The sequence below is a fragment of the Branchiostoma belcheri genome, unplaced genomic scaffold (assembly GCF_001625305.1).
Source record: "Branchiostoma belcheri isolate BF01 breed outbred unplaced genomic scaffold, Haploidv18h27 scaffold39, whole genome shotgun sequence".
NCBI lineage: Eukaryota > Metazoa > Chordata > Leptocardii > Amphioxiformes > Branchiostomatidae > Branchiostoma > Branchiostoma belcheri.
The window spans coordinates 46,902-68,580 of record NW_017804009.1 but is presented as its reverse complement, the minus strand read 5'-3'; the positions used below and the strand labels follow the sequence as shown (position 1 = coordinate 68,580).

At 41.1% G+C, this 21,679-nt stretch overlaps 3 protein-coding genes across 8 annotated transcripts in view; 1 reads left to right on the top strand and 2 right to left on the bottom strand.

Annotated features, from left to right (window-relative positions):
• The window catches only part of LOC109476777 (putative helicase MOV-10), a gene marked incomplete at its 5' end in the record, with an annotated part of 30,047 nt that extends 25,313 nt beyond the window's left edge, over window positions 1-4,734 (bottom strand). Inside the window, 1 exon segment of the mRNA XM_019777797.1 lies at window positions 4,556-4,734. Coding sequence (XP_019633356.1) covers window positions 4,556-4,734 — 179 coding nt within the window.
• A 1,546-nt stretch (window positions 4,735-6,280) lies between these two features.
• Window positions 6,281-9,643, top strand: LOC109476773. Its single transcript, XM_019777792.1, has 4 exons — window positions 6,281-6,525; window positions 7,649-7,888; window positions 8,213-8,471; window positions 8,920-9,643. Exons 2-3 carry the CDS (start codon window positions 7,664-7,666, stop codon window positions 8,423-8,425), a joined length of 438 nt encoding a protein of 145 aa, XP_019633351.1. The 5' UTR covers window positions 6,281-6,525; window positions 7,649-7,663; the 3' UTR covers window positions 8,426-8,471; window positions 8,920-9,643.
• Window positions 9,644-12,878: 3,235 nt separating this feature from the next.
• LOC109476743 (caldesmon-like) overlaps window positions 12,879-21,679 on the bottom strand; it is a 19,405-nt gene continuing 10,604 nt past the window's right edge. For all 6 annotated transcript variants that reach the window (XM_019777747.1, XM_019777748.1, XM_019777750.1 and 3 more), the window contains 8 exons: window positions 19,324-20,508; window positions 18,851-18,956; window positions 17,948-18,034; window positions 16,802-16,973; window positions 16,238-16,295; window positions 14,842-14,969; window positions 14,131-14,220; window positions 12,879-13,215 (listed from right to left, as the gene is read on the bottom strand). In XM_019777747.1, coding sequence (XP_019633306.1) covers window positions 13,035-13,215; window positions 14,131-14,220; window positions 14,842-14,969; window positions 16,238-16,295; window positions 16,802-16,973; window positions 17,948-18,034; window positions 18,851-18,956; window positions 19,324-20,508 — 2,007 coding nt within the window. In that variant the 3' untranslated portion in view covers window positions 12,879-13,034. The remainder of the gene's footprint in view (window positions 13,216-14,130; window positions 14,221-14,841; window positions 14,970-16,237; window positions 16,296-16,801; window positions 16,974-17,947; window positions 18,035-18,850; window positions 18,957-19,323; window positions 20,509-21,679) is intronic.

Here is a 21,679-nt window from a genome sequence, read left to right as displayed (position 1 = left end):
ATTCTTGCTAAACATTACATTAGCATTTCTAGCTGACATTAATGGTTGGCAGTAAAACAGCCCACATGAGGCACACTCAGTTTGTGGTGCCACCACAAAATACCAGAATGTAAACAAACATGGATGACAGCTGTGTGTCTTTCCAGCTTTTAAACACACTCCTAAGGCCACACCAATTTAATTTCTTGGTTAACGGATTTGCCGCTTCATTTTTTTCTGATTTGCAAATAAAAATAAAAATTCAGAATCAACTGCAAAATGCTCATATTTTGCCCTGAACAGTTGAAAACAGTCCTTTTCTTACTACTTGTTACAGTCATTCCATCTTTCAATGCAGTGGTATCATTAAAAGTTCAAAATTCATTGTTTAAATTTTGAACCAGCCTGGTGTGTTGACTTAATGGCTCCTATTGTACCATTTTGGGCCATAATAGGATGCCTAGGCCTGTTTTTATTTTTATTTTTTTTTCGCCCGCTCGCTCCATTATTTTTCTAGAAAAATCCGTTAACCAAGAAATTAAATTGGTGTGGCCTAAGGTGTAAATGCATTGTATTTTTGCACCTCTACTTCCTGAATGGCACTTATTTATAATGGAGATTTTTACTATTAAAGAAATGATGATGAAGATGATGATGATACAGAAATGATGATGATGATAAAACGATAAAGAAATGATCAGAAAATTTACTTTTTAAGTAATCGTCCTAATGTTACCTCATGCAGCTTTAACACTGTGCTAATTTGTGCAGCATGGCTCAGACCTGACTTTTACAGGCCTGGGAACTAGGTTGCCAGTCTAGGCTGCAGCTGGCTGTGATTGTGAGCTGTAACAATACTGCTGTATATCACTGGCAGGGCCACACTAAAGAGAAATGTAACAGGGACAGCAGGAACGATGGGGTAGAATACTTGATTAAAAAAAAAAAATTATACCAGGGGAAACAGGGCCTAAGCCCTAAGGCCATACTGATTTAATTAAATAGTTCTTGGATTTGCCCACTTCATTTTTTGATCAATTTGCAAAAAACAAAAGATTCATGTCCTGAAACTACTCTAACATGGTCATATTTTGGCTCAAAATTTGACGAAAGCTCCTTGTCTTCCTATCAGTACAGTAGGTATTACTGTAACAGTTTTTCCATCTATCAATGCATTGGTTTGATAAATATTATAATTCTATAAAATTATAAACCTGCCCGGTATGTTGTCATCATGGATTCTATCGTACAGTGTAGCTTTTAGGGCTATCAGAGTGAGGATGCCTATGTCTGTTTTCATTTCAATTTCAATTTTTTGCCGTCTTTTCTTCTAAAAAGTCAGAGAACCAACAAATCAAATTGGTGTGGCCTAACATACATGTACCCATTTGCACACCTGTTGTTAAATAATTATGGTGATCAAAATGGGCATAATATGTCAACTGCAAAAGGATAGCATACATGTATCATATTTATGACATTATAAACTGTCATAGACTTAAAAGTGTTTATGAAATAGCTGACGAAAATATTAATAATAAATATTACCAAAGGCTAATGTTTACGGACGTTATATGCACCATACCCTGCACTTCATTATAAATTATGTTTAACTTGTTTGTTTGTTTGTTTTATCTAGGAAAGACTTGTTGCTTTCTGGCATTAAAAAAAAAACTCATAGGGGGATAATTCCGGCAATAAAAAAAAAAACAAATAATAAAAGTCAACCAAAACAAAAGCGAGAAATAATAAACCCTCTCGAAAAGCAGAAAAAATGAATAACAAAATTCATTTCCATTGTATTATTATAATAATCATGGGGGTAAAAAAATTTACCTCCATGTTATAATACAAAATATGGATATGAAATAATATACATGTAGTAGTATTTCAAATAACATAATAGTCCAGACAGCAATCATATGGTACTATTATGAGTCATGTGTGGCAAACAAAAAAAATTATTACATAATGTGTATGATTGAGTCATGGTGTCACGTGATGGCTGAGAACAAATTATCACCAGAATCAAAACAAACTGGCCTGGGGGCTAACCCAGGGGTTTACAGAATCACTGAACCAGATCAAATTAGATTACATAGTCTACAGACAACCCTCTTCTGACCACAATACTGGTCCCCTTTTTACCATTCAAACAGTGTCCAGCGACGTCCAAGATCTAGTACGCGGGTCAGTCTACAAGGCCAAACCGATTTACACCAGACAAAAGAGTTCTAGACTGTCCTCAGACATAGGCTATACAAAACACAGATCGGCCAAGACTATCAAATTATATCTAGACATTTCTAAGACTTTATATTACTTCTTATCCTTCGGTACAGGTCTTGAGAAGTGTAGGATAATCGTAAGAATGGTTTAGGGTTGCATCGAGCTAGAAGAGAGGGTTTTGATGAGTGGGTATCTTACCTGTCTGGCTCGGCAACAAAACAGCTGAGGTGCTGGCAAAGCGCGAACTCGTGGTATTTCACAACTTCCGGTTAGAAGCGGAAACGACCTCTAACCCATAAAAATTTTGTCTTGAAAAAAAAAAGACTTTACAGTTCACATATTCTTGGGTGTCTTAACCGATATTAGGAGATTAATAATATGAATTACGTTGTTTTATCATTCATAGTTTAAGTTATGAAAAATTGGAAGAACTGAATTGTTACCTTTGACCTTCTGAGAGGACAAAAATGGCGTCACTCCTAGTGAGGGGAGGTCGCCCGCTTCTTCGCAAAAATGTGCTTCAAACCCTCGCAAGATGCCAAGTGGCGGGCCTAAAAACTGGCTCAGGCGGAGATAAGAGTACGACGGCTGGAGTGGTGGAAGAAGAGAAGAAGTTACACACTCCTTACGGAGAAACGATAGTGAGAAGAGGTGACCGTCCCGGGGATCTCAAAGATGAGGTTGGTAGCTCCTTTCTTTCCAAAATGTTCTTCGTGTTTTTACTACCGCTCATAGTGTTGTATTGGTTTGCTATAGCTTTACTGCATATTTAAAGTGTTTAAGAGTCACCCGAAAAAATGCAAAGCCACTATTATTTCTTTTTGCGTTATAACATCTGCAAAACATACGTATCATGTTTGTGCCGCTTTAATGTTAGTTTGGAACAGTGTGTAAAACAAATTCATGACCTTGGACGAAGGTAACCGTAAATGTGGTGGATAAGGACATCGTCAGGAAGTGTTAATTTCTTACATGTATTTGTAAGCATGTTTGAAGCCCATTCTCTATCCTTTGTGCAATAGCACATGAGGCAATTTGCAGTTATTTTACTTCAGTGACAACCTGCTATAAAGTTTGATTTGAAACTTCTAGCTAATTTTGGATGTCAGTCAGTCTTTTCGTTAGACTATGACTTGCGCAAAAGCAACAAACACATGGTTCATTCCTAATACATTGTACTGGTAACAGAGACATGAGTCATGCCATGTCAGAGTCATTTTGGAGATACATGTCAACTAAAGCAAATATGGAGCAACTTAATAGTTTCTCTTAAGTACAGCCGAGTTCCATTAAACTATGATTTGTTATTTACTTGTATTAATTTCTTTATTGATGTATCAAAGCACTCAAATACTGTTGACTCACCATCAATTGTTGTTACTTCCATCATAATAGGACATCAACTGGGAATGGCGAGGTTGGAGTGAGGACCCTGTGGAAGATATGAAGAACCACAGAGCCTTCTTCTTCTGGGGTATCTCTGTGTGCCTGGTGCTGATGCCTCTCTATGTATACTACATGCCAGAAAGATAGTAAGTATTGAAAAATATAACATCAGCCTGTAAAATTTTTCCGTCATTTCAATTTTGTTTGATGTAATATCAAGTCAGGCATCCAATGCCAAAAGGCAAGAATCTAGGAGATACTCACCCTTTCGCACACCCTGTCTTGACCTACTTGTAAAGGCTCAAGGGGCAAATTTGACATTTTTGGGGGCAAATTTAGCTGGTAGACTAAATTTAGTTCAAGGACATCTCTTTCTATATCTTTTCACACCAATTTTCACACGTCAAAGCTGGGCAAAATGTTTGTCTCTCAACAGCAGCAAAAATGCCAAAATGCCATCAGAATATTCAGATGACAAGAAAAAACACATCCCCCGTGTTTGGTTGGTTGGTAGGTGTAGGGTAGGGGTGTTTCTTTTGGGTGAAAACCTTGTGACCCTTCATAAATCTTGTAAAATATGAAACTGACTTAAGAATGAAGCTGAGCTAAACAAAGGAAAAACATAACCATACAAAATATGCCCTTAATAAGCAGGAAATAGTGTCTCAGAGCCTGTTATGAGCCTAAAACAAACCAGACCCCCTAGTGCCCCTACTGTTGTCTTCTCTTTGGGACTCCATGAGTGGCTTGCACCACAGAAAGTTGTCCTTCTGTACCTGACCCTTACGGTGTGAAAAAAAATTCTGGTGAACCCTGCATTGCTTTATTATACGCCTATTATTTTTTTTCATGAAAGTGTTGTGTGTTTAAGTTAAAATGTCTGTTGTAATTTCCAGCATGCGTGACTGGGTGAAGAGAGAAGGCAGGCTGGAGTACGCACGGAGACTACGGGAGGGAGAACCACTCATAGACCCCAACGTGGTCGACCCTGCCAAGGTCATCCTACCCCCGGAGGAGGAGGTCCCAGAACCACTGTACAATCTCTGAGATGTTACTTCTTTTCAGATGACATAGTTTATAAACTCTTCTGTGATTTTTCTTTTGGAACTGGTAAGAATTAAATGTGTATTTGTCACACCATCAAAACTTGTACTCTTATTACTGTAAATCACTTCATATTCGCAGTAGCAAAATGTCGTTGTCAGAGAAAAATTGACATAAAGACATGGCAGAAGAAAGAAAAATTCGCAGTACAGAAGTGACCGTGAAAACCGCGAATATAAAAGTACTGCAAATATAAAGTTATTTACAGTACAATGTATAAGATTTCTGCTGGACACACAATTCATAGAGACTTACTTTTCACAACTGGTAGATGTCAAAGTTGTCATCTCTAATGGTTTGTCTTGTGTGTTTTGAGTTTGTACAGGGTTTTATATGATTTGGTATCTCATAACATCCTGAAATAAAGACAGACTTAACAATGTTCACCATCATTCAAACCTATGTATTACTGTGTAAAAGTTTATGCATAGTCAACTGGCAACAGCCACACTACAGGTAACCAAACAAAATAAGTGAGGTGCAGTGATATGCAAAATGTTATGTTTGTAGAACAAATTGAGAGAAAATAAATACATGTCTTAAAAGATCATCTATATTGCCAATGTGTACGCCTATTCGTGAGTGGTTTATTCTTTTACATCTAATATGCATTGATTTTTAGATAGTGGTATTCCTGTTATTTAGATGAAAAGTACAAGTGGGATGGCTTAACTAGATCAAGCAAGAAGTTTGCAAATACTTATACCAGGCTATGGGAGGCGGCAAAATGTACCAACTCCCCTGGCATGTTATCTCTCTATTTGGGAAATTTCTGCTCTTTCCAGCCGCCTCCCGAAGCCTGGTAGAGGCTAGCAAATACTGTAGATCAGATGTACATGTACAGCATGCATATACATGTACATATATAGCTTTGTGCATAAATAAGGCAAGAGATGGACTTCTTGAACAGCTTGAATTTTTGTGCATGTGTTCCCTTAGCAAACTACCAGTACTGATATGTGACTGTCAGTAACTGTCCAGTTGCTGACAATCTCATGTCAGTAACTGAACAGTTACTGACAGTCTCATTTCAGTCACAGTTCAATAAAACTGTCATGACTGTAATGCAAATGACAAGCACTGATGCTTCCTAATGACTGATCTCTTACTGACAGTTACTGTCATGACAGTACTGACAACTTACTGGCAATTGCTGACATGCTTCTGTCACCTTCAGAAGACACACTAGCAAGTTTTAATTACTGAGGAATTTTTATGAGTGTGCAGTGCAGTGGGCAAGCAAAAAGAAAAGACATGATGTAAGTTTGAGGGCAACATCGGTTTTTACATTTAATATTGGAGCACATCTGGTTGATACAAATAAGCCACCTGCCATAGGGCGACGCAATGAACACCTGTTTGCTGTCCAGCAATTGATAGATTATGCCTGATAAAATAAATACATTTTCTATTTTCAAGCATGTAACAAAACAAGCGAAGCAAGGTATTTCCCTCTTTTAGATATAATATACAAAAGAGATATAATAATGGCATTCAATATTATATGTTGAGGTTAAAAATATTTCTTTCTTTTGGTGACAAAAAAGACAGGCACTAATTCAGAATCCACGGCCACCCCAGGCATTTGAAAGACCCAGAAAGGGGAAAATATCGTCATCAAAACAACACTGCGCAACTAGAAAATCTGAGGTGTCCATATTTATATTTTTCTCGGCAGTTAGATTACAATAATTCAATAACTGGTTTCAATTTAGCTGTAGCTTAGTTCAATACCCAGATTACTTATTTTATGCCGAAAAGAAGGAATTCGTAGGAGGCAGTGCCTACGTCTCGTCAGCTGTTCTGGAAGATACAGTTGCAGTTCAGGTAAACATTCAATTTCTGAGTGAATGTTTTTAAGATTTATGATGTTTTATGCATTTTCGTATTACTTAAACATCTTCTTTCGTCATATTATGGTTGTAGGGAGGTCATGTTGTATATTTCTACCGCTGTCACTTGCTAAAACTAAATGTACAATGTATTTAAATGAAGGGGGAGGGGGGTAAACATAAGTAAAGGTGATGAAATATCTGCAGAAACAACACGTCATGCTAACGTTTATAACGCTGTCTTACCAATTATAATCAGTTTGACATATTGAAACTGTTGACAATGCTGCAATGTTAATAATTAAGTCATAAATATTCACTGAATGTTAAGCCAAAAATTTCTTTACATCAAAGAGGTTTAATACCTCTATTACAAAAAACTTATAAGTAATACAGATATCCTTGTTTTCTCGAATTACTGTAAATCAAAAACTGTAAAACAATTTTTCTGTGGTACTTTCATATTCGAAGTTATCGCAGTCACCCCTGTACTGCAAACGTGTATTTTGCCGACTTTCATTTTGCTGCACCTGTCGTGACCGTAAATATATAGTTTTCTCAGACCCCAAACTTTTGCTACTGCAAGCGTACTATAGAACTTAGTAATTTACACTATTGTTATTGTTAAGGTGTTTGCTAAATTGCTGTGTGTTGTTGTTTACAGTGTTAAAATTTGAAGTTACCTCCCACAGTCCCAGCCATGGCAGTGAAGTCACCACCCATCATATACCACACGTCCTCCCCACACCACAGTCCTATCGCCTTCACCACACCCCTGGCCAAACTTACCAACCTGATGAAACTATTCACGGTTGCATTTTGTTGTTTCAGTGTTGAAAGTGAACCATGGCAGTGAAATCACCGCCCATCATTTACCACACGTCCTCCCCGCATCATGGTCCCATCGCCTTCACCACGCCGCTCGCCAAACTAACCTGATGAAAATATATTTACAGTTGTATTTTGTTGTTTCAGTGTTGAAAGTGAACCATGGCAGTGAAGTCACCACCCATCATATACCACACCTCCCCGCACCACGGTCCCATTGCCTTCACCACACCCCTGGCCAAACTTACCAACCTGATGAAACTATTCACTGTTGTATTTTGTTGTTTCAGTGTTGAAAGTGAACCATGGCAGTGAAGTCACCACCCATCATTTACCACACGTCGTCCCCGCACCACGGCCCCATCGCCTTCACCACGCCCCTGGCCAAACTGCTGGCCCAGCGCGCCCGCAGCTTTCTGTGTTTCGGACAGGTCCTGCACGGCAGCATGTTCCTGATGCTGGCGTTCGTTGCCATGGCGGTGGGCTGCTCGCTGGAACCTCTCAAGTCACCCGACCTGGCTAACGCAGTGGTAGGTACAATGTAACAGATCCCCACCAGACTCCTTTGTAGGCTCAATAAATACTAGAAATCGGCCTAAAAAAGATTGTAGCTTGCCAAGGGGAGTTAGCCAGTCATAGAGGGTAAAAAAAAAAAGAATCTGTGCGGGCAAATTGGACCCTCTAGGTTTGCGAAGTTGCATTATCATTGATAGTTCTTAGAAGAACATCTAGTTGATGGAAAACAATGTCCAGTTGGATTTTCCCTCCTAAATCAGTTTTCCGCTGATCAGACCGGATGTTGTTTTCTGCCAACCCAAGACACATCTCAGTTCCACATATCCTTTCCTCCCCAGATCTTATTCTGCATGGTGGTGTCCACTACTGCCATTACCTTCACGGTCCTGCCGGTCAGCATGGCCGCATCAGCGGTCAAGGAGGCACGGCAGCGTGGCAAGGCCCCCATCACAGGACCTGTGGAAGTGGACGCCTCGTTTAAGAAGATTCCCCTTGAGAGCAGCAGCCAGGATGAAGAAAACACTGCGCTTTTGAAGAGTGTAACCATATAAACTGTACTTGGTTCCTCCGTGAATATACAGTTTCATCAGGTTGATATATAAGTCTCGGAATAAAGAGACTCTTTTTACACAACCAAGAGTCGGCTTTTTATTCAGCCGACGTTCACCTTCCTTTTATAGGGGGGCCTGCAAGGGGGGGGGTCCCGACAACCCTCTAATTTGGAAACCTCTTGATTATGCTTCACGATAAATTCCAAGTGGCTACAACATATTACATAGAATTAATACAGCGAAAATATGCTCTACGCAAATTGCGCCAATTACGCTCTATGTTGAATTAGAGCGGCCTGTCTACACTCTACGTAGAATTAAAACGGCCGATTACGCTCTACGGAAAAGGGCTTGCAGGCCCCTTATAGGACAAATCTGACTGGTTTTACTTTACATTGTACAGCACAGGTGTCGCTGCTCTAAATTTGCCCTGAGGAAGGTGACAGACGGTCCTCTAAACTTCGGCTGAATATACCCCTTGGTTGTGTAAAAAGAGTCTCTTTATTCATGTGTTTGGTGCAGATATTAAGACTAAACCAATGGTAGTACTTAAGAAATGACATTCAGGACGCACAATTGTTGCTAACTAGATAACATAGCTTAGCCCAGATGTAAACTGCTTGCAGTGGACAGGAATAGACCTCGGAATTTAAAGGTACTGAAACATTAGGAGCGAGTAGAAACAGGAAAACCACTGATGACTCCTGGGAATCAAACCTGCACCGAGTCGGTCGAAACCTCACTGTTACAGTGCAATCACCACTGTTCATGAAATTATAACTCACCGGAATAATTGTATACTGGGGTATGTGTAACAGTAGCTATTGCTGTTTATAGTACAAGTTAGAGGATTTTACGACAGTGCAACACTGCTACAAACTTTAGATTTCAAGTAAACCGTAGCAGTTTAAAACATGATTGTATATCTTAGCATTTACTTTTAGAAATGCATTGACTATATATATATATATATATATATATGACGTGTGTATGTGTGATTTGGTGCTGTTTCAAGGAGTGACAGGGAAACAGATGTGTGGTGGTATGTACATTTCTTTCTGTGCAGTTTTAATGTGTACATTACTAGTACATGTAGTTAAGCCAGACCCACAGGACATACCAGTATAGGACTCCTTCCTAACATCTGTGTATTAACAGTTACTGTAAGCTCGAATTTCTTCTCTAGATCTAAACTGTTAGGAGAGAGTATATTAACTTGTGATATTATATATTATATTATCATATAGCCGGACGGCGTGGACCAATCAGAGGCCCGGATACCCGTGCTGTTATTTCCCGATAACAGCACATGTGGTGTTATGGCGGAATAACAGCACATGTCGTGTTATGGCTGATACCATTATGTTATAGGGTATAGGGGCATGCGACTCTTTCTGTAAACCTTTGTAGCATTTTTCTGTCCAATAAACTTTTTTCTTTAGCTTCATTTAAACTACAATTTGCATTAAATGAAATTATCCATATTTGTTTTAAAGCGTATAATATATTCGAATGTATTTTTATGTATGTATATATATTAAAGCTGTTGTATTTCAAACAGGAATTGTGTTGATTGACAGTTTGGATAGGCTATATGATAATAATTTTAATGCACTGCCTTTTCCTCGTTGTATATGGTGTCATAACTGCATGGGCAGCTGCCATAACCACCTCATAAACCACCTCGTTCGCTTCGCTCACACGGTGGTTTATTCGGTGGTTATGGCAGCTGCTCATACAGTTATGACACCATATACAACTCGGGGCAGTGCATTAACCCTTTATTAATTTGTAATTAAATCAGGACTATTCCAGTCAGTCAAATATAATGCATTGATTTTTGTTCATTATCTCCTGAACAGTTTATAGACTTTGATGTAATAAAATTATAACCCTTTAATATGTAGTTAGCATTTTGAGGCCATACTAAATATTTGAACTATTATTTGATAAATGGCATTAGGCCACACCAATTTAATTTCTTGGTTAACGGATTCGCCGCTTCATTTTTTTCTGATTTGCAAATAAAAATAAAAATTCAGAATCAACTGCAAAATGGCCATATTTTTCCATGAACAGTTGAAAACAATCCTTTTCTTACTAGTTCTTACAGTTATTCCATCTTTCAATGCAATGATATCATTAAAAGTTCAAAATTCATTGTTTAAATTTTGAACCAGCCTGGTGTGTTGACTTCATGGCTCCTATCGTACCATTTTGTGCCATAATACGATGCCTAGGCCTGTTTTTATTTTTTATTTTCGCCCGCCCGCTCCATTATTTTTCTAGAAAAATCCGTTAACCAAGAAATTAAATTGGTGTGGCCTTATATTGAATTATAAACCAGCCTAGTCTAAGCCAGGTATATGTATGTTGACTTAATGGATCCTATCATGATATCACTTGTGGCTAACATAGGATGCCTACATGTAGGTCTGTTTTCTTTTGCCCTGTCACTTCATTTTTTTCTGAAAAAAAATACGAGCCAACAAATCAAATTGCTGTGGTCTAAAGGGCTAATGGAAGCATGACATGTATTATATGATCAAATACTAACTTTTTATCCTATCTAAAGGGAGCAATATTGAAATCACTACAATTTATGATTTTATATTAACTTTATTCAGTACTTTGTACAGGAGCACTTTCTTACACAAATGGTTGACATACAATATTGACACGGATTGTGATAGACGGTTACAGTTACATTACTACGACTAAAGTGTGCTATATAAGCTGCCGTAAATATCGCTTTTTTCATAAATATTTTTTTTCATAAAACTCTCCGAGGTAAGAAACTGAGATTGCTTTGCACAGTGTTCGATCCAACTGGTTTGCTGGTGACTTTTGCCAGTTCATGTAGTAAAGGTATAGTTCACAATGTAAAGAAAGCATTCTTTTCATTGGTGCTTTTTCACCAATAAGCGACTGCCTGTGCACACAGTACCAGTACTTCATTTTAGTACAATCTTAAACTTTATTCCAACACAAAGAGTACGCAGGGTTTAAATTTTCAACCACCACTGTTGCCTTCATCAGGTTAGTAATGACCCATCACTTCAAAACGTAATCTCGCGAGAGTTACGGTTACACACACGTGACCTTAGTCACGTGAGACTTTATGGATCTTTGACGTCAGCAATTGATCAAACGCGCCGCGAAGTTTATATCGTCCACCGTCTCTGCTTAGTGATGGCTGGAGTGCCCTGATATATATGGCCTCCTTTCTACTTTGTGCAAACTATCCAAAGGTATGTAAATGTAGATGACAAATGCGTTGCACATTACAATGACATCCAGTCAGATTCAAACACGTTGTCACACATTGGACCCTGTGTAAAGCAATCCACAGCATAGAATTTTTTACTTTCCCTCCGTTTCTTTCTGGCTTTCCCAAACATGTAGTGACACAAAATATATCTATATGTAGGAGAAACACTAAACACTTAAGCTTTACAATGTACTGACAGTTTCATGTTCTAGAAAACAAAATCAAATCAAATCTGTCCGTATTCTTTAGCCATGCAGCCATATTAATGTAACTTATCAGAGATGCCTATAAATATACCTCTACCAGTCTTTTCGTTCTTGAGAACTGTATGTTAACTATAGCACCAACGATTGTAGACACAATGGATATATCCACACAGCACGAAAACAGATATTTACGCCAACTTTACACAAAGAGAACTTGTAAATGTCACATAAATATAACGTGTTTCTTTCCGTGAATTTTAGAAGAACTTAAATGAAAACGAATGCTTTCCAAGGGATTCTCTTTAAAGGATATGGAAAGATCTTTCTTAACGCGCACGACGCCTTTAAACACCTAAAAGTCACGGAAAGGCACCGGAAAGTGGCCTTTTCGCACTCACGGAAAGGTGACGTAAAGGCAATCTTTACGTGCACGTACAGGTGACGTAAAGGAGAAAGAAACAACGTCCCCTTTCCGCTAAGTTTAGAAGTGCTTAAATACCAGTTTTCGTGCCGTGCTAGAAATGCTGTAATAGCCAGTCACTGATCAAACGGTGAACACACAAGCACCAAAATGTCACAACGAACAATGGCTGCCTGTCAAAACACTTTAAACTGTTGATCCCACTTCAAATGGGTTAGAAACACGTCTGTTATATACCATCCTTGTGGTGCTATGAAGAATGACCTATCCTATCAAAAAACAATAAAGGCTTTAAGCGTAGGAGTCTGTGTGTCAAAATAGCTAGTTAAGACGCCTAATTATGCACACATCCTACTTAGTAAAGCTACAGAAACTCAGCATTTTTTTTCATGCACTCTCTGTAGCTTTTCGTTAAATGTCCAGCCCAGGAGTAGCCTGGTATCCAGTCTATTGCGGGGCAGGCTGTCTTCGGGGATCTGATAGTCTTTCCCCGTCCAGCTCAACAGGCCGCCCGGTAGGAGTGTTCTTACCGGGGAACCTAGCTGAGTCGGGCGGGGGAGAGCTTCTGCAGCCCCGAAGAGAACCCGCTCCAACCGCGATAGACTGGCCACCAGGCCAGCCCAGGAGGCAGTCTCTATTTTTTTTAAAGTCTTAAACAGCTACAGGCACTGGAAGGTGTCCGGGTGTGTTGTGAAGCACCGTTTCGAGACTTTACAGCTTGAGGATGCCGAGACTCTGTCCCCATATCCACGCCTCGTGACGCATCATGTTCCAGGACTCCATGGTCTCGCCGACGTTGAAGGCGGGCATGGCGGGGTCCTGTACCACCGGCAGCCGGCTGATGTGCTCCACACGGTACAACTCGGGGTCGTAGTAGTCATTCCAAGTCACTCTGAAAACCACACAAAGAACACGATGGCGGTTACTACTTGCAATACCTAGAATTGACTGCAACATGCATAGGAGGTAACCAATATAATTATCGATCTACGAAGAACGGTACCGGTTCTGGTGGTCATTTTATTCAATAAGTCATTCTGGAGCTTTCAAATATTTCTGTTTCACAGTTACGTGCAAAAACATGTATGGGAAATACTCCTAAATGCCCATCGGTTAAGAGATCAGAGTTCAGGGATCCAGCAAACTTGAGGCATATTTGCTCACGTGGCAATTGTTGACAGTCTAAGGTGTTCTATCGCACATAAATACCCATTGTAGTGTAGCTCTTTTCTACAATTGTTCTACTTAATTAGGATGTATACACATCTACAAGGCCAGATAATACTGTTGAATACAGGTATAAAAGACCTGGTGCTTGTGATACGAGTATCATGTTTTGTCGCCTCAATTCTTGTTTAACAATGTTTACGACCTTAAAATTTTGGAATCTTGTTTTTTGCCCGCCTTGTTTGTTTTTTCACCCTATAGCATTAGATTTAGAGTCTACGGAGGATGTCATCCATAGAATTTACTTGCCGTGGCCTAAGTTTATTGGAGCTGCGGTCATCACCATTTCTGCACCAAGGACAGACCATGGGTCCATGTGACCTACATGGTCTAACTTGTACCGCTGAAGCAACAAGGGACCAGGAGAGTTCGTCTTTCTCCTCGCTCCTAGTTGCTTCAGGAACAGTGGTCATCACCATTTCAGCACCAAGGACGGACCATGTGACGTACATGGTCTAACTTGTACCGCTGAAACAACAAGGGACCAGTAGACTTTGTGTTTCTAGCTCCTCGCCTCTAGTTGTTTCTAAGAACAGCGGTCATCAACATTTCAGCACCAAGGACGGACCGCGTGACTTACCTGCCGATGGCTCTGTCCAGTTTCTGCGACAGGTTGATGAACTCTTTCAGGATGTCCTCTTCCATCGGGGCTTCGTTAACATCCTCAGTGCTAAGGGAGGAAAGCAGGGAGGTATTTTTAGGGAAAAGCACGAACTTGGTCAAAATACACACACAACATGCTTATGGTATTCATAAACGGGACTTAGATATCTGAATGTGATTAAGCCGCATTTATTATAAAGTTACATTTTTAAAAGCAGTCGTAAATCGAATGCCAAAGACATGAACACAGTAGGGATCCTGGTATTCTTCAAAAAAACCTTTGATTTGATTTGATTTATTGGAATTGCAAATAATACAATACTCGTGGGCTACAGGCAGCGGAGGCTGGTGTTGTGGCCCACACACAAGACAATTTAACAACTTTTTAACTCATTACCCCCTGAGACACTATTTCCTGCTTATTGAGGAACACATTTTGTTAAGTTATGTTTTCCCTCTGTTACAGCTTCACTCTTAAGTCACATTTTCATCACAAGGTTCTCCCCAAAAAAAACACCCCTACGCTGGTTGTGTAGGGGGCTAAATCACAGCATATGGGGTTCTAATCTCAGAGTAGAGGCTCCCTACACTGTGATTTCGACCTAGCCTAGTGAGAGCTATGTTAAACCGTCTAATGCAGGTACACGAATAAAATATAGCTGGGTGTTTGTGAGAGGAGTACACTTACAATCTGCAAGCTTCCTCGTAGGCCTTGTGGACCATGAGCGTGAGCAGGTAGGAGTTGGGGCGCTTCTTCTTCTCCCCCCAGTCCACACAGTTACGCCAGTTCTTCACCATACGTACCACATCCTTCACCTGGGCGGGCAAAAATGTAAAAAAAAACAACTTATTACCTCCGGGGAAGGAGATATCCTTCCGCGAGGAGGTTTTACTATGGTTCGAAACATTTCTGTCAGCAGCTGTTTCTCGCGATCGGCTGGACGGATTTGTCTGTGGTTCGGTATACGTATTGCTATTGGGCTGCAGATGATGCAGAACGTTTTTGTTTAATTGCATATGTGTTTATGGGCGTACGAAATAAAAGGTTTTTAAGTGCTCCGGACACCCCCGCCATGCTGAAAATGGTAATTACCATGTTGTTAAGGAAGTGGGGCGGTTGCTAGGTTTTGGGTCTTAGCATTACGAAAAGGGGTACAAACAGAGGGGTGTCTGGTTCCGATAAAAATTTTGGGTGACGGCGCAGCAATGACGGCGCGGGATGACGGCGGGGGTAATGGCGCGGGTGACGGTGCAGGCTGTCAGACTGTGAGACACGTTAATCAACAGTCCATACCGAACCCACCGTCAGTAGCCATCAAACACATACAAACATATTACGCACATAACTTTCATACTACACACAAACAAATAACCTAAACCAATAGAACACAAAAAAACCCGGAGGTTTGAAATCTACGATTTCCCTTGTTACTGTTAAAAAGTGGGGTCGTGTGGCGTAGCGGTAGCGTCCTCGGCCCGGAACGAAGAGGTTCCGGGTTCGAACCCCACCTTGTCACCGATCTTGTACCCTTAGGAAAGACACTTTACACGACTTTCCTCACTTCACTCAAGTACAAATGAGCATGCCAGAATGATCATTATCATGATCGTGGGCATTTAAAAGAAAACCAAACCAAAACCAAAAGACTCGGGGTTGAAAACTCAATGCATGTGCTGTAGAAGGCAAACGTAGTAGACATTGGAACAGTCATAGCAACAAACAAAGATGGCGGCCCTTAAGCTAGTTCCTTGCAGACTGGATCCCAACGGCCACACTGACTTGATTTTATGAATGACATCTCTGAAGACCCCCAAACTAGTGTGCGTGGACGAATAAAAAAAATTTCCGCCAAAAATGCTGCTAAACGACAGGAAAACAAAGTTGTTGTTGTGAATTTGCAGTAGTGCATAGGGACTCTTATGACAAGCCGGCGCATGCTGGAAAATTTGAAAGTGTAGGGATCTTGCTTTTTGCCCGCCTTGTTTTTTTTCGCCCTTTCACATTAATTTTGCAGCCTGCGGAGAATGTCATTCATGAAATGTACTCGCTGTGGCCTAAGATTTACAAGAAACTAAACACTTACCACTTCTGGGAGTCCGGCAACCCACGCGTTCTGACGGCGCACGGCAGAAATGGCATAGCTGAAAAACGAGAAGGTATAGTGTCAGAACGTAGAAATGTAGATGGCGACTGAGAATATGCTGTTGAATTGCGCATTGCGATACAATCTGCTTATCGGGTCTTTGTACCCAGCTATTAATTCTAGAAAATATGGCATTGCGCTAGCAAATATATGCGCGGAAAGGAGATTCGTGCACTAGCCTCTACCAGGCTTCGGGAAGCGCGGAAATGTTCTCTTAGCGCGGACCAATTCCCACGGCATATGATCTGTCTATTTGGCCAATTTGTACTCTTTCCAGCCGCTTCCCAAAGCTTACTAGGGCTATTGAAAATAGATATTATTAACAAAGAACATCGCGCTTACTTTTGTTTCTTTACTCAAACATTTACTTTTACATTTACTTCTTTATCGCCATGACATGAGCCAAGAAGACGCGCATTATGTTTTTTTTTCTTTTTTTTTAAAGGCCGAAACGGGTAGGGAGAGCTGAAAAGATGTACGCGCGATCTTTTCCGCTCTCCTCACCAGTTTCGGGCCTTGGTCTCCCGGATCATCATGGCCTCGCGGTACAGGTGGTCGTAGTCGTGCTCGGTGTCTCCCCACTCGTGCGTGAAGTACATGTCCACGTCCACGTCCTCCACCATGAACTGTAGGGTGGTCTGGGAGTGGCCAACGAACGTCAGGTCGGGCAGCTGACCTAGAGACGGGGCAGAGGGGACGCTAGTTTCCATCTCATAAACGGACGTTGACATTTAGAACGGTCGATGCCATATCACAGAACGGCAAACTTTAAGTGTAGTTTTGTGATGTAGACAATTGTGGTTTTAGGATGAGGCTTTTTGACCCGAGTTCGAATATGAGCTTTTCCTTGTTTTTTTTTCACGATGCTGTCGTATACTTGAAATTGAAATATTGCTTTTTGTACGTTTTGAATGTTTTTTTCCTTCAAAGAAGTTATGGTACGCTAGGATATGGCATCGACCATGGAGCGTTTCGACGTTTACCAGACAGAAACGCGCAGAGGACACATGGGAATCCGTTGACAAGTACAACAGGATCTAGGCAATGTACAAAACGTCTTGCTAGTTAGACAGTTAACGTTATTTTTCCGTGACCGGTCCATGCAGGTTAAGACCATAGTTGACTTAGGTACCTTTGACAGTTCTAGGTGGGAACACTTATCTTTTGTGTTGGAAAAAAAAGGATGACTGTTAAATTCTATTGGCTTTCTGGCTAAAGCGGCGGGACTTAGCAAAAGTATAATTTTACCGGGTAACGTGATATACTTTTTTTTTTAACACTGTTTATTCAAATCATGAAAACAAGTACAGGTAGAAGTACATATACATACACAGCTACTTTTAACAACTTTTACAGCCATATCCCCAAAATACACGGACCAATCACAAAGAACAGTCACTAAAAAAGATGTCTAAATCACTTAGACACAACAGGTCTTTAGACTGCCCTAGATATCACAGATGAAGTTTCTTGACATTATTGTAGACTGAAGCTTAAATCTCCATGTACAATAAAGGTTTGTTTAATTATACCCTATTAAAGCCCGTATAAATACTCATGTTAAAACATGTTCACTTAAAGAGTCCTAGGGAGACATTAATTTCAAATATTTTCAGATTTCAGTAATGTGATGTAACGTGCTATACTTACCCTCCTCCAGGGCGGCCTTCTCCAGGATCTTGCGGTAGGCCACCACGGCAGACGGCAGCCACATCTCATGGCCACCCTTCGGGAAGTCTGTCGGAGAAGAGTGTGATGTTAACATTCTAAATGTACAGTAACAGTCCCAGTTCAGATAAATTGATATCAGTGTCGTTTTCCAATATTTTTTTTGCAATTTTCGGCACATATTTGCTCATTTTGCAGCTGCTTTTACGATTAAGAAAAACTTTTTTTGGAAACAGACGATAACTCATTCACGCGCGGATGTCATCCACATTATTCAAATCAACGCGGCCTTATGATGATACAAACTTAGCTATTATTGTCTGATCTTCCACATTATATTTGTTTCATCGACCTCCTCTTCATCTGAACCACTTGTGTTCGTATTAACTATAACATCTTAAGATGATAAAACTATCAAAGACATAATTTACAAAGAAAGATAAACTGGAAAGATTCTGTACGAACAAATAATTTAATTGAAACTTTATTGCATGTTCATTCCCCGGGGGGATAAATGCACAGATGTACAAAGTACAATGTACTAGAGAGTACTACAACAATAGTAATAAAGAAAGGCTAACATTAGGTCTAAAGTATACAATGCTAAAAATAAAATAAAAAAAGAAATATATATATATGAGTGATATTGATCTAAGTTCTAATGGCTTCTTCTCTCTTTTTGAAACATTTTTAAATATACTTACATACTTCATTGATGACGTCTATATTTGTACATGATATAATATATTTAAAAGTGTCTTCCTTTGATAATGTTTTACATTTTTTGTCATAATATGAAAGGGGTGCGGATGTCTATCTATATAATGAAATCAACATGGCCTTACTACACCTCAACGTGATTCAACACAGGAAGACAGTACTCACCGTCGCTCAGGACGACAATCTGGACGGCAGCGTAGGACGGCGCGGCGGTGCCCTGGCCGATAGACCCGCCAAGTATGATCTCAGTGGCTGGGACAGGCATGTGGGTCTAAGTAGAACAAAAAAATAAGCTTATTTCTAGAAGTGACCGTTCTTGTTCTAAGAAGGTAACATTTGCAAATAGATAATGTTCACCTTCACTCATCTTCACATGGTCTAGCCTTACAAACCACTAATCAAATTATTTTTTATTTAAACACATTCATGTACTAGTACATGTACATGGTGAACAAACCATCCAACTCTGTCCTGCTACATAATGTAACCCAACACCACAGGGTGTCTCTGCTAGTTACTATGGTGAGAGACGTCTGGTCAAAGTCATTGACCTTATGTGTTTAGAGTTGAAGAAGAAACGGGAAAAACAATGTTTTCCTTCTGCGAAGGTAAACATAATCAAAGAAGTGAAGACACACCTTAAGGAAATCCAGCACCCTGTCGATGACGCTTGAACGATGCTTACGCTCCACGTCGTCCACGATGGCGTCATCCAGGAGGATGTCGACGCTGTCTTCGTTCTTGCACTTGGCGTTCAGACGCTTGAACTCGTCCTTGGACTTGAGGGCGGGCGGGATGTACTGACGGCTCTCGTCCTTCTCGTACATGGCGGCGCCGGCTCGGATGCGCTGGTGAGGGGCGCGGCGGTTGAGGTCCTCCAGGAGGTAGTTCAGGTACTCCCTGGCGACCTTCTCGTTGGCGGGCACGTTGGTGATGGAGCGGACGAGCGGCTGACGGCCGGGCATCCTGGCGCGGCGCTCCCGGGCGGTCTTCCTCGCAGCCAGCTTCGCTGCACGCCTAGCCTGCTCGGTAGCATGAACGACGGCCTCGTCCTCGCTGCGGGTGCGGCGACGACTTTCGTCAGCTGCCTCCTCCCGCATCCTGACGCGCTGCAGGCGGGGGTCGGTGCTGCTGTCCACGCCAAGCTTCTCGTCGCGGAGACGCTGCCAGCGCTGGCTCGGGTCGGCAAGCTGAGATTTTCTCTTCGCCTCCTCCTCCGCTTTCTTCTTCATCTCCTCCTCCCTCCTTCGGCGCGCCTCTTCTTCCTCCTTCTTCCTGCGAGCCTCCTCCTCTTCCCGCCTCTTCCTCTCCTCCTCCTCACGCCGCTTGCGCTCCTCTTCCTCGCGCCGCTTACGCTCTTCCTCCTCCTTACGCCTGCGTTCCTCCTCCTCGCGCCGCTTCTTCTCCTCAGCCTCACGCCGCTTACGTTCCTCCTCCTCCTTACGCTTGCGTTCGGCCTCCTCTCTCTTCCTCCTCTCCTCTTCCTCGCGGCGCTTTCTCTCTTCTTCCTCACGGCGCTTACGTTCTTCCTCCTCCCGCTTGCGTCGGGCCTCGAGTTCCGCAAGACGGCGGGCTTCCTCCTCCGCCAGGCGCGCCTCCTCAAGAGCCTTCTTCAGCATTTCTTCCAGCTCCTTCTGCTTCTTCTTTTGCCTCTCGGCTTCCGTAAGAGCCTCCTTCGAGGTTTCGAAGTGAAACTCTTCGCCGGGTTTTGCACCTGCAGGTGCCTTCTTGATCCCTGGGGATTTGGCGGCGCCCAGTGGTTTTTCATCTTTCTTCGCCGGTTCGGCTTTGGCGCCGAACTTCTTGGCGGCAGCTCCCAAAACCTAGAAGATTAAAAAAAACGCAGTGAGTGTATTTATTCAGGCATAAAACAGAGGAGGCTACATACGTATCCCACAATACATTGCGGTTTCTGGTCTTCCGAACATATATACGGTTTAACCTGAAATTCCACGGTTATTTTAACGCATGGCATGCAAGTAGGTGTGCGCTTTTCATTTTTGTTTTCATATCACTTGGGCATACTAATAAGTTCTATTCAATTTCGCACACGTAATTTTAGCACGAGCAAAGACCAAGGTAGGCCCGGAAAATATAACACTGACAGAACACATGAGACGTAATACACGACAGAACACTGGCCACTTTAGATTTTGTGTTTTAGTGCTACTGTAATTTGAAAATTCTAATTAACCTTTAGCCGTAGATGCAATGGTTTATTTTGGCTGAATGTGCACTTAACGTTTTACATGCAATTCTCAAGCTCAGTATTTTTTTTAAAGTATTAAGAATTTTTTTTTTAAATTAGAGTTATGAAACGTTCCAAAAGTTCCAACGTGAGCTCAAAGTTTAAAGAGGTCAGTGTGACATGAAGGAAACGAGGGTTGCATTCGACAGGGGAACCCCTGGCCTTGGACGTGTACATTTGCCTGGAATTGTAGTCAGAACTAAAGAGGATCAGTTAATTTTAGGCCACATGTTGATTTGATTACTAGTGTATGCATAAATTTCCGTCCGTTTCCAAATAATAAAAATAAAACAAAACGCCTTCGCCCATACTGTACATCGTACAAAGCAGCTGCAAAATGAGCAAATATATTCCGTAAATTGCAAAAAAAAATATCGGAAAACGATACTAATGTCGTAAAATTCCTAAATCAATTCCAAAGGAAAAAATGCGAAGGAATGAAAATGAAGAGTCTATTATTCGCCATGCCATACTCAATGTCTTCAGTCATTTGTTCAACATTCATGGACACGTAGATTTCATAATGAAGGCAGCTTTTTTTTGCCAAAATTCAATTTTTATTCACAGGCTCGCATCAGTTTCGGGCTCATATAATCAAATCAATATGGCCTTATACGAACGTCGTTGGAACACACTGAAAACAAAGACAGGACACCCATAGCACGGACGACAGTAAGGCCATGTTGATTTGATTATATGGATGACATCCTCCGGGAGCCCCAAAACTGATGCGCGCGTAGCGAAAT

Coding starts and splice junctions, on each gene's coding strand:
- LOC109476773 (XM_019777792.1), top strand. CDS start 7,664: ATGGCAGTGAAGTCACCACCCATCATTTACCACACGTCGTCCCCGCAC. Junction 7,889..8,212: donor CCGACCTGGCTAACGCAGTG/GTAGGTACAATG, acceptor TTTCCTCCCCAG/ATCTTATTCTGCATGGTGGT.